General features: G+C 44.9%; 1 protein-coding gene across 5 annotated transcripts in view; it reads left to right on the forward strand.

Moving 5' to 3' along the window:
• The window catches only part of arhgap21a (Rho GTPase activating protein 21a), a 67,001-nt gene that overhangs the window by 34,696 nt on the left and 19,557 nt on the right, over positions 1 to 12,748 (forward strand). For all 5 annotated transcript variants that reach the window (XM_079292561.1, XM_079292562.1, XM_079292558.1 and 2 more), the window contains exons 2-5: positions 2,359 to 2,547; positions 4,577 to 4,598; positions 11,669 to 11,761; positions 12,398 to 12,476. In XM_079292561.1, coding sequence (XP_079148687.1) covers positions 2,359 to 2,547; positions 4,577 to 4,598; positions 11,669 to 11,761; positions 12,398 to 12,476 — 383 coding nt within the window. The remainder of the gene's footprint in view (positions 1 to 2,358; positions 2,548 to 4,576; positions 4,599 to 11,668; positions 11,762 to 12,397; positions 12,477 to 12,748) is intronic.

A 12,748-nucleotide genomic window follows, 5' to 3' on the forward strand; every position in this document is an offset into this window, starting at 1 on the left:
TTAATATGGCAGCAAATGACTATTTGCAGTGTAAAGTGGAGTAATGTGTGTCGAGTGTAGTTGCTCTCCCTTGGTTTTGTTGAGATAGCCGGGCCGGCCATGCCTGTTTTTAGTGCATGTTGGTGCACGTGAGCGTGCACTTTAAACTTTTGGTCTCTAAATTGTCCCAAAATAATAAACGTGCTTGTCAGAATTTCCCAGAGCCCATTGCAACATATTCAAATTGTTTGATTTGTCCAACCAACTACCCTAAACTCTCAGATATTCCAGTTACAAAGCTTCATGAGAAGGAAAAGCAGCAAATAATTACATTTCAGAGGCTACAAATATGTTTTGGGAACTTTTGCGCAAAAAATGACCGGGGAACATAAATGATTATTTTTTTTAAATGCTGATTTACATTTTTTTTTTTTTTGTCCAAGCGATCAACCTACCGAATATTTATAAAACGAAATCATGAAAATAATCTGTAGTTGCACCTCTACATTGTATAATGTAAAAACAATAAAGTTTTGATGTAATTTGTGACCACCCACACCCCCTCTGTTTGTATGTATGTATGTATGTATGTATGTGTGTGTGTGTGTGTGTGTGTGTGTGTGTGTGTGTGTGTGTGTGTATTGTAACATCATCTTCAGGAAAACAGGGTCGTGACTGTAAACTCACTCTGTTTCCAGCTCAGCTACAGTTGGGAGGGAGTCCTCGTAAACACTGTCACAGGACGGTGAAATGCAGAGTTTTGCTGCCGATGTGTAGCGCATGTGCCGTGTTATATAGGCATGAATGTATGTTACTGAAGCTGAGAGCTGCCAGCACTTAAGGCTTGTTTTCATCCCGTGTTAGTCACAGTAGGAATGTAGAAGATAAGTCTGTCATCGTGCAAACACGCCAAATAGCCCCGCAAAGCCCCAACTGTGCAATAACCGAAGCCACATGTACGGCCGTGTGCAGCTCGCGGCAGTACAAATGTGGCTTAAATGACAACCCTGATTATTTCGACAGATATTGTGATCACTGACATGAACCACAACTTAGGAACTCAATTATTATGACTGCATTTTTGGCCTCTGTCACCAACATTTTTAACTGTTTTCATCTGGGGGATGCCAAATGTGCTGAGTGAGATGATTTCTTTCTGTATCTGCAAGAAACTCATGTCTTAATCAACAGCTTCTACTGAATGTGTCACGTTATTTATCTATTCTCACTGTTTAGACGGATCAGCAGCAGCAGAGGAGATCAGTTTGCTGCTATTTGAGGACATTTTTGATTCACTGGTGGCTTTAAGAGTCTGGGGACGTTTTGAGCTCATTGACACTGAATGTACGTGACGATCAAGACAGGAAAATAACAGCTCAGTAGATTAATCCCATGATGAACCAATGATGTCGTGGTGGAAATGAAGGGCTTTGTTTGAAATATGTTGTTTGTATCAATCTGCCTTTGTGTTTGTGAAAAACAGCACATTACGTCGAGCTTCTTGTTAACTCTTTTCTTTCTTATTCTTAAAAGCGTAAACCTCGTCCACAAAAAGACACCTTTGTTGTTGAGCAGCATCAACCCAACGTAGCCCGACGAGTGACATCTATGTCTTGCCGTTGGCTGTTTCATCTGTGAAAACAAACTTTTCTTTGTTTAAGCCGCTTCTCTTTACACAATTACTGAATGCCCAAGTGAACAGAGTGACTGTATTTGTTTATGCGAGTCGGTTCTCAACAGTGAACAGTTTTACTATCAGTGCCTCATTGTTTTCACAACCACATTTGATTGGCCCAAGGGTCCAAAGATACATTTTGGGTTACGCAAGATTATGTATATTTTTTTCCAACTTCTGTCAATTATTTGCATGTTTTCTTGTTAAATACAGGATCCTCTCACCTGATGGGCCTCGACAAGTCCGTTTGAGTTCAAAACAAATCGGAGAAAGAAAAAATATTACTTCAGGAGTAGGCGTTGCTTAAAAACGTCACCAGGTCGAATCTGTATGCTAAATATGAAGCTAAAGCTGCTTCGCTTAGCTTAGCATAAAGACTGGAAACAGAGGGAAACACCTAGCTTGGTTCTGTTCAAATGTAATAAAATCTGCCTATCAGCACCTCTACAGCTCAATTAAAAAGCAAAACAAAGCTGAATCTCTTTTCAGTCTTTATGTTAAGCTAAGCTAACTGGCTTCTTGTAGCTTATATTTACCGTACAAACGTGTGGTATCAATCTTCTCATCTGACTCTCAACAAGATGACTGTATTGCCCTAAGAATTAAGCGCTCTTCCCCTTTCCAGTTTCTTTCTGTGTCAACAGTGCAGTTTTTTTGTCCTAAAGATCAACACTGACGTACTCGTTTGTTTGTGTTCTGTTCAGGCCAAGCAGAAGGATGGGCGCGACCAGAGCGAGGCGTCGGCCGTGGCGTCTCTCGGGGCCGAGGAGGAGCCTTTTTCGTGGCCGGGGCCCAAGACGCTTCACCTGCGCCGAACCTCCCAGGGCTTCGGCTTCACACTGCGACACTTCATCGTCTACCCGCCGGAGTCCGCCGTCCACAACTCTCTGAAGGTGACACAACGTCGTCTCTTGCCCAAAACACAGACACAAAACAACCTTTATGTCACGTAAAGCAGTTCAGGGCTGAGTAAGTGCTGAAAATAAGCACGGAATTGTGACCGTTGAGGTAAGAAAATATACTCCTGTCGCCAAAGTAAAGAGACTTTTGTTGAATGAAGTGACAGAAACCGATCTGAACTGACTTCATTTCGCTTACATTTCTATGTAAACAAGCATCTTCTGCATGTTGAGGTTATTTGAATGGTATCTATAGTAAGTACCGCATGAGCAGAAATATAATGAACATTTAATCTGCTCAAGAAGCTGAGACGACTTGTTTAGTTGTGGCCACGCTGACACGTCATGTCGGTAGTGCACAGCCTCCCTGACTTGTGTCATCCCACCTGGGAAGTGTGCCAGCTGTGGATAACATCAGCACCAATCGGCTCTTTGGTTTTAATCCTGATGTCACAGCACTCCCGGCTCCTCATGGGCACCGACTGACGCACACTAAAGGGCTGTGGCTGAATACCGCGGGGCTTCTTTAACGGTAGAATGTGCCGGTGTTTTGTGTCCGCCTTCTCCAAGCTTATCATGGCCTCCTGACTGTTAGTTTTTGTAAGTGATAATTCAGGATAAGTTGGGTTTACGTTTGTCTGAAGTGTATTTTGACAACCTCTTCAGTTTGCAAAGGAGGATTTCCTCCAAAGTCAGCATAGTTTCTTCTGTTTATATCTTTTGGCTTCTGTTCTGCATGTTGAAAGAGAAACTGTGGCACGACAGTTTGGATTTTCAGACATGTGTGTAACCAAAACAATGGATAGTTTCTCCCAGAGGCCTTCCTGGGTATCACGATGTTGTCCAACGTGGGCCACTACGTGCTCGGTGGTCTTGCCGTAACTATAACAGAAGGAGATGAAAGTTTGTGAAAGAAATCCGGAGCCCAGCGATCTAAGATGTCTCCTGCGTAACAAGTTGGCGTTGGTCTCATTTATTCATGTGTTTAATTCTGAGACATTGATGTTGAGAACTACATTTTGTGTTGACTTTGAGCCGACTGTCTCGAGTCATCTGAGGCCTTCTTATCATAAGACGGGATTCTGGGAAATACTCAAACCGAAGCCTTAAACTTCAATCCGTCAGGTCACACTCACTGTACGCCCGAACCAGTCCTCCCATGACGTAACCCCGTCCTTATACATCCATCACGTTTCATTGTAATTACTTTCAGGGTCTTGGGAGTGGATTAATCACAGTTTGAGGGTATTGGGGTTCGCTTGAAGAGGGTCAGAGCGTCTTAAGGAAAGCCTTGGGAGAGCAGGGAGTCTTTAGGGATGCATGCAGGACATGTGTGTCACTGGGGAGAGGTGCATTAAAGCAGGAGTGTGTGGGTCTCAACTGGGCCTCCGTTAAAATAAACACCAACATGGCTATGAAGTGTTTTTTGGGTTGCTATGTCTATCAGTATGCAGCAGTGTTAAATGATAATAATCTCTGTGGATCATCTAATCCTTTATTCAGTGCTGAGAGATTCCTTCTAGTGTAACCAACTATTATCTTGATTGTCAATGCACTGCTTGGACTATAAAATGTAAGAATAACAACATCTTTTGTGTGGCGTTTTGTTTTTTCATGGGGAAAAAAGGAACAATGTAGCAAATAAAATAGTTAAAGTCTAAAGTGACGTCTTCAACTTGCTTGTTTTGTCCGAACAATTGTTGAAAACACAAATATATAAAATGTAAAGCTATATGGAAAGTAAAAGCTGGACAATGGCACATTTCATGTTTTTATTTATTTGTATTTTTGTTAATGACTGAAATGATTCATCGATTATGAAACTTGATTATGAAAGATGATGTATCTTTATTTGCCATATGAAATAAACAGATATTAAATGTCGTACAGTTAACTGCGGTGCATCTACCCGTGAATATACTGATGCAAAAGATAAATAAAGAGATAATTCCCCCCGAAAAAGGGAATCTGCAGAATGAAATTAAATCACATTTCATCTATTTTCTGCCTTTTTCTCTAACAGGATGAAGACAACGGCAGCCGAGGTAAGTGTTAAAAACAACCTGTTTAATTTTCCCTTTATTTTGAAATCCCTGCATGCATTGGAGATGTGATCTGGGAGCTCAGGTGTCGCAATAAATACGACACAGAACGCATTTACTATTAGCAGTAGCTCCCCAGAATAGAGACCAGATTGGGATTGACAGTCCATCACTCTAATGTGTTCTCTCTCCTCCAGAGAGATCGGTCTGAACATTTCATTGGCGTTGGCCCTTCAGTCCCGTCGATAGCTTGCACTCATTTGGCCCTGGCATGGTAAACAACGCGGTGCAGGTGAAGCAGCGGGCCACGACGTCGCGCTGCACTTTGCTCTTCGGTCGCAGCTTTGCCGTCAGCTTGGCGACGGCCTCGGCATTCCTGAGAGCGTCCGGTATTCCGCTCACGTCTGCAGCCTTCTTAAACTGCTTCCCGTCTGTGCGGCGTACAGCAACACACAGCACGTGTACGTGTGCTCCCATAAACATGCACAAGGGCTGAGCAGCAACAGCCAGGTCTTAAAGGAATAAGCCGTTGTTTAAATAAACATCCACTTTGCTTGACCTCGTTCATGTAAGCGTTTGTGTTTTCTCATCTGAGCTCAGGGTTTTGGTCGATGCCTCTCTGGCAGACGCAGACGGTGTTTTCTGTTTGTAATAAATGGGGGAGAAAAGGGAGAAGATGATCGTCATTGGCCGCTTGTTTGGCTTGTAATGAACCCAAAGCCCCAGCAGGTGTGATTCAGTGAGTTGCTATGGCATGAGTGGGCAGTGAAAGTGAAGAATCCAGGGTGAGCGCAGGGTTTCTGTGAGGATTCTCACTCTGAACCGCCTCTCAACGGGAAATTGAGAGATTCCTGTAAGTGTCCTTCATCATCCCTCTTGGCCCTTGGTGTCACATTCCTTACACTACACCCCCCCCCACCACCCACCCACCCATTTTAACCCCTCCATGTCCACCCGCCTCATTCAACACAGGCTTCAAAACATTAAACAACCCACACACTACGGGCCCTGCTGAGGAGGGAGGAAACCCCGCGGGGAATGTGTGCGGCTGCACATTCTTGAACTTGGATTCCTTTATGTGACTCTACCTGAAAGAAGTCATGTAAAAGCCAGGTGTGATTGTGTGAAGAGGTACGGGGGAAAGAGCATGAGAACCACTCACTGCGAATCCTCCTCTGCCTCTCAGTGGTGATGATGCTGACAGGTAGGAAGGCCACAGCTGACAGCAACAAGGGCAGCAAAGTTGATCAAGATATTAAATCATGTTGTTCAAGTGCACAGTTGTGTGATTTCGACTTTGCTTCTGGCTGTGCAGCTGGATCTTAGTATGAAGAAAAAGGCTCAGATTTGACTTAAAATAACTAAATTGTGTTGCTCAGAGATAAAGACCGATCGATGAAAGTTCTGTTCATCTCGTGCCTACGTCTCTCTGTGTAGTTCAGCCAGCTGTGGCCCTTAATTGTAGGTTTCCCTTTCACCAAACTCTCTCCAAACTGCTGCCGATTGTAATTTGTGTCTTCTGCTCAGCACCACCGATCTAATTCTGGCTCCCAGTGATCACGACTACACACTAAGCTTCCATCCTGTTCATCACACCTCGCTGAAACTAATGCAGTCTAACACAGCAGCAGATACGCATCCCTTTATGGAGGTTCAAACATTTCTGAAGCACTTTCTGTCCGTGTCAGCGAAAAGGTTGAGGTATGAAGTTACTTCTTGACCGTCTCATTGTCTTTCTGTTATGTAGGCAGAGCCTGAGCGGGCGAGAGAAAGAGATCAGTTGTGGGTTTGAACTCGGAGACATTTAGCTTTGGTGTCACATATCTCCCCGACGCCTACAAGTTGTTATTGTTGCTACGTGACCACCCAGCTCACTGCTGGTCACGATCACAGCAAGCAGCCCACGCCCCAAAAACACCCGGAGCAGCGAGGAAAAACAGCGTGAAGACACGCGGACCGAGTCGGACAAAACATCCGACGCGCTCGGCCGTTTTAACGTTTAAAAAAAAAAAATAGAAAGATTCACTCTGCAGCCTTCTCCAGTCTGTGACGTTCCCTGCAGCCTCTGCACTGCAGTTTATTTGCTTGACTCTGAGCTAGTGTGTGATGAGGCTGTTGGTGTTTGGAGGAGGAGGAGGAGGAGGAGGAGGAGGAGGAGGAGGAGGAGGAGGAGGAGGAGGAGGAGCTGCGGACCGCATGTTGACGAGCTGGGTGTTGCCGCTGGAAACACACCAGTAAACATGGACACACACACACACACGCTGACGGAGATACACAGATAAACAGACGTAAACAATGACATCCAGCATGTCGGTGCATAGTGGAAGCGGAGGAATGATGAGCGTGTCAGCTTTGGATCAGTTTGTTTCCTCTCACAGCGGTTGTCTACATACCAAATCTTCCTCCTCTATCTCACTTCCTCTCGTCTTCCTTCCCTCCCTCCTCTCTGTCTCTCTCTCTCTCTCCGTCCAGCTGCATATTTTAGCAGCTTGTCGAAGGGTGAAATCCGAATGAGGCGTTCTGTGCTTATGAATCTGCGGTGCCTCAGCAACACAAGAAAACTGTCTCCATCTGTTTAAATATTTGCTTTTCACTCAACGTGAAACACTTTTCTCTGCAGATACCGGCTTTATTTCCATTTCTCTTTTCGGGTCGGATTTTGAGTCGGTTCCCATAAAGTCTGCAGAGGGAACGTAATGCAGCACAAGCAAACAGAATTCCCCAGTATTCTCCAGTGGGCCTTTCAATGCTCCACCTTCTTTAACAAAGCGGCGTCCAAAGATCTGTTTCTCTTCTTTCTCTCTGCGCTCTAAGCTGCCTGCCTTTCTCTCTCTATCTCTGTCTTCTTACTGCATTTTTATTTCATTTAATTCCGGCTGTAAGTGGAATTCCTGACCAGTTATTTTCATCTTAAGTGTAACGTCCACATAGCAGTTGTTGAACATGAAGACTTGAGTCGTAAAAGCTTTTTTTTAGGCAAATGTCCAAATACAATTGACCGTTTGCTCCCCTCAGTTCGGTTTTCAGAGTCAAGAGTCAGCGGGTGTGACATCACGCAACAAAGGTCCCGAAGCTGGAACCGAACCCGCGACCATGCAGTAATGTTGCATGTAACAGCTCACCAGCGTGTTACGGTGCCAAACATGTAGCGCTCACATGCTGTGTGCACTTTTCAGTTATAGTTACAACAGAGTTACCGGTAGAAATCACTTATTTTGGAAACAATTGGTTCTTGATTTCATTTCTTGCTGGAAAATGTTGCTGAATTTTTTTTTTTTTTAACGTACAGATTTGATCGACTGTAGCTAGTTAAGCTAACTAAAGCTCAATGTCTCAAACTGACTCAATGAGTTGTTTGGACGTGAGCGTCTTGTATTAAATATGCACTCGATGCTGTCACCACGTATACAGTCTGAGGCTGAAGCTGCACCTTCTGTGAAACCTTCCTCACCTGTTGAGCAAATCATCATCATGTGAATCTCAATTGCAGAACTGACGGGAGCAATTTGTGGACCGTCCATCACAAAAACAAGATTCAATCCAAGAGTATGAATCTAAAAGGCAGAAGCGAGAGAAGCGACACCACATTCCACGTTCGCAGCCAGTTGGCTGAAAGCAAGAGACCGTATATTCGGCTCGGATCAGCAGGTTCCAGATGTGTGTCGCTCGTTCCCTCAGTTGAACTTCAACTCCCTCGGTAGATGGTTTGGCTTGATTCACAGAAAGAGAACAAGACACTGAATCAAGTTTATTCTTTACTTCGCCGTGTGGTCTGTATATCCTTTTTTTTGTTTTGGTATTTGGAATTCATAGGAAAAAAAAGGGATGGAAAGTTCTCCACTACCTTCCTGTCTGTGCTGGAAAAAACACCCTGTGTGTGTGTGTGTGTGTGTGTGTGTGTGTGTGTGTGTGTGTGTGTGTGTGTGCGCGTGTGCGTGTGCGTGTGTGTGATGTAGCGGCGGGGTCGGGCATGTCTCTCTCAGGTTAGGAACGCTACAGTCGAGGAAATGACTTATTTTGAAATGATCCTTGCCCTGCAGGAATGTAGCCCTGCTGGGTTTGACACATACTTGTACAGTTCCAAGTTACATATTTTGTGTCCGTGATATCTTCTTCCATCTGTCTCTGGTGAAATAGGAAACAACATTCTGGGACAAAAGCTCTTAATAGCCGTCGTGTTTTTGTCTTTCTTCTGTCGATAATGAACTTTTCTCGCTCAGTTTTCTTTGGTGAGAACGTTTTAATAAGCACATGTGAAGGATCCTCATCAAAAGTGCTCGTTAATATCATGTATGCTAAAAACATGTATAAGCTGGTGTGTACTGGCATCCCGAGTACAAGCTTGGTTCTGGTCTCCAAAAATAGCATCAGTCGGGAGATATAACTCATGTTCTTTGTGCTATTTTACTGAAGTTTGCGTACTTATTTACTTACATGTAAGGACAAACTGCTGACTTGACAGTCTCAGTGATGACGGGGGCTTTCAGGTGTATTGACATGTCCTCCCCAGTGTGTGTGTGTGTGTGTGTGTGTGTGTGAGAGGTTTCTGACTTAAAGCTGTGGCTGTTTACAAAGGGCAGCGATGAGTGAAATGAGACCTGTCCATCTGAGACCGGCACCTACAAGTCGTTTGTGGGTTATTAGGTATTTGAAGGAGGTCAGGAGACGCGGGTTGTTTTCGCTAGAGTTGTGTTTGGACTAGTTAGTGCGTGAACTTCTTCATGGGAACGGGAGAAACAAAGAATCACAGTATTTATTGTCATGACGGCTGCGGCTGCTGTCTTCAAGCGGTCCGGTTTCTTTGAGGAGGAGTTTGACAGCGAACAACTTCTTTTGAAGGCAGTTGGGAGTTTATGGATTTATGTAAAGTGTACTTGTGCTTTGGCCTTCCCACACAATGGGGGGAACACGCTGTGCCAGGATTATGTGCCTCCCTTCTTCATATTCCTCGTGCTGGACGAGACCCGACACAGAACCATCTCAACACATGCACGGTCCTCCTCCGCTTCAGCGTTGGGAAAGTTGGAAAACAAAACAACACTTCTTCTTCTTCTCAGTACCAGATTGCAGAGCAACACATCCGTGTGGCTTTCACTGCGTTTGTGGTGTCAGTAAATGCGAGAGTGACACAAATGGTGAAGAAGAGTGAGCTGGACGGAGAGGTATTACGCGAGGGTTAATGCAGCGAGCGGGCAGCGCGCCCAGCCCTCTGAAGAATGACATTATCGAACCCAAAACACAGCGGGGGGGGGGGGGGGCGACACGACACAACTGGGCCCAGCTGTGCAGCCAGAGAGTCGGCCACTTGTGTTTTACCACAAGTGGTAAAACACTAATGAAACACGTCGGCTTTGTTCCAGAGCTGATGATTGAGGTGGTTTAGGAGTGAGTCATCTCTGTTGAGAGTCACAGCACAGATTAGGCACTCAGGAGAAAACGGCGGCGGGTAAAGTCAGAGTTCACGGACTGAAGCTCAGCTTGAAGCGAGTATTTCATTCATCCTGGAAACAGGGCTTTGTTAACATCTGTACCTTCACCTCGGGTCAGTCATGTCCTACATTGTGTCGCTGACGTTACACATAAATGCATCGGTGCACGTTTTCCCCTCCTGCTCTGCGATGGGCTGCACTAGAGCCACACTGCAGCTCTTACCTTCTCTATACATGTGAAGCTTTTGTCATGCGATCGTGCACCGGATCATCCAGTGATGAAATACAGTCACAGTGTTCCACTGCTCCTCTCTGAGAACGATCACGGCATGTGCTGCACTGCCTTCTGCTGGACGGACAACAAGCCTGCAGCTGTCAAACAGAGTGTGTGTAGAGGAATACTATGACACTTCATGGCACACGTAGACTGTGATGAGTGTCAAACATGTGGTCTTTCATTTTGTAGGAATATATTTCCAGCGCAGGTTTTAGTGATGATGCAATCGGTTTTGGAAGAGTGTCTGTTTAAACTCACTTTGTTGACTTTAAGTTTTATTGGACAGTCAATCTGTGCATCAGTACATTGAATGTCACACATTTAAATAGTTTGCAGTACCATTTTCAGCCACTGGGGGCAGCAGCAGAGTGACTTTGTGACGCCATCACCACAGAAGGACATCTAAGGAGACATGATTACATTTCAATGAAACGTTGGCTTGTTTCCTGCCAACATGAGCCCAAAACATATAGATTCAAGCTGGCAATAGTCAGGATCTGAAGGAAAAGGGTCTTTCAGACTGTCATGGTCCAGGTTTGGATTCCTGAACAGCTCTCACCTCCTCCTCAGCAACACTGTGAACCCACATCTGCTCCGCTCCAGCTGTTCAGGGATCCACACTTGATTACACCGGGTCACAAATGCATCGGTGTAAATGTGAAGCGGGGCCTTCATGGGAATCGTGACAGGAGCATGCGCACTCAGTAACAGTGGGATGCTCTGATGTTTGCGCTTCCTCAAAGCCTGCGGGCTCTACGAGGCGGCCGAGGCCGACTGAGATTGAGGCTTATGGCTCAGGGAAAGCCGATTTCACAGTCTTTTGCTGCCTTAATTAGTCCCTCCCTCTTTATTGCATGCGCATAATTGCTATAAATTGAAATGGTACTGAAGTATTGAATCTTATGTTTAGTAACTTGCACATGTTTTGCATGTTCTTTCTTCAGGTCCATATATATATATAAACTCATATAAACTAAATTCAGGTGCTCATTAGGGCTTCCTCTAACAATCTTTATTGTTAGCGATTAATCTGCTGACCAGTTTCTTAATCAATATATATATGTTTATTATTACATACTGTAAGCTGAGGGAACGTTTGTCATTTTTTTTTTCCTTAAAAACGAATAATAAATGATGAAAATAGTTGCAGAATAGATTTTCTGTGAAGTGTTTGATTAATCGCATAATCGTTTCAGCTCTACCGACAGCTGATATTTTCACTTCATAACCAGTTTGAGTGACAAAAATCAATATAAACCGCAATTAATAACGCAAGCACGTGTTCCTCGTTCCGACTGCGCTGCCTCTCGTCTGCCTCGCTGTGTGCTCGACCAATCGCCTCACTGCATGTGCTCTCTTGTTGCCAGGGCGACAGCGGAACCGTCTGGAGCCAATGGACACCATTTTCGTCAAGCAAGTGAAGGAGGGAGGCCCCGCCCACGGAGCTGGACTCTGTACAGGTACTCACACACACACATGCCAAGATATTTCTTCCCGTTTGTACTGTCGGTGATTCCACTTCCTTGTGACCCGCCAGGCAAAACAGATACGAGTTACAAAATAACAGATGGCTCCTTCGTGGGGGGGTTGAACAAAGTGTAATATGCACTCTGTTATTCCAACCTCTCCTTGATTCTGTCTCCCACTTTGTCTCTGATTGATTCGTGAATCACTTCTGATTTTAAGCAGAAAAAAGAATTCTCAAGCAAACTCCCTTCTGGTGAAAATCAGCTCCTTCCAGCTGAGCAGCTGAAGCTGCGTCAGCGTTATTGCCAGATGAGCACTCTGTGTTACAGGAAATGTAAAGTGGCCTGGACAAGCCCTCTAAACTGTCTGCTTTTATCTGTTGGCTCTCCTCTCCTGGGATGGAGGAGGGCAGTGTTTTCCCACAATTATCTAGTTTCTCCCCTAAACTCACCTCGCCTCTCTTCCTGTAAGATGGCCATCTTCAGAGGGCTTGAATGGACATGGATCTTTCACATCGGGGCCTTCAAATAAACCCGTATTGGTATTCTCCGTTTGATCTAAACATGGATGCGTGTGCTGGAAGGAGCTGCTTCAGAGTGGTTTGTGATGCATCCTCTCATTCTCTCCAGGGGACCGGATAGTGAAGGTGAACGGAGAGAGCATCATTGGGAAGACCTACTCGCAAGTCATAGCTCTGATCCAGAACAGGTACGATATGCCACATTCCACATTTAATGTTCCCATTTATTTAAAGATGGACTCAGACCCGGGTCCCCGTCGATGTCCCCTCACTGCCAACACAGCAAATGAACCGCAGCCATTGTGAAACTTCTTTGGAAAAACACATTCAGTCCATCCAGAGAGAATCATTTCCTTATCGCTGACCAGCACACAGTGTAACTTTCATCCGCATTCATAGAGTCCTGTGTTATAACAGTTTCTCTCTCTCCTTCTCTCACCCTCCCACCCGTCTCTCCATC

The sequence above is a fragment of the Melanostigma gelatinosum genome, assembly GCF_949748355.1.
Source record: "Melanostigma gelatinosum genome assembly, chromosome: 20".
In the NCBI taxonomy this organism is placed as follows: Eukaryota; Metazoa; Chordata; class Actinopteri; order Perciformes; family Zoarcidae; genus Melanostigma; species Melanostigma gelatinosum.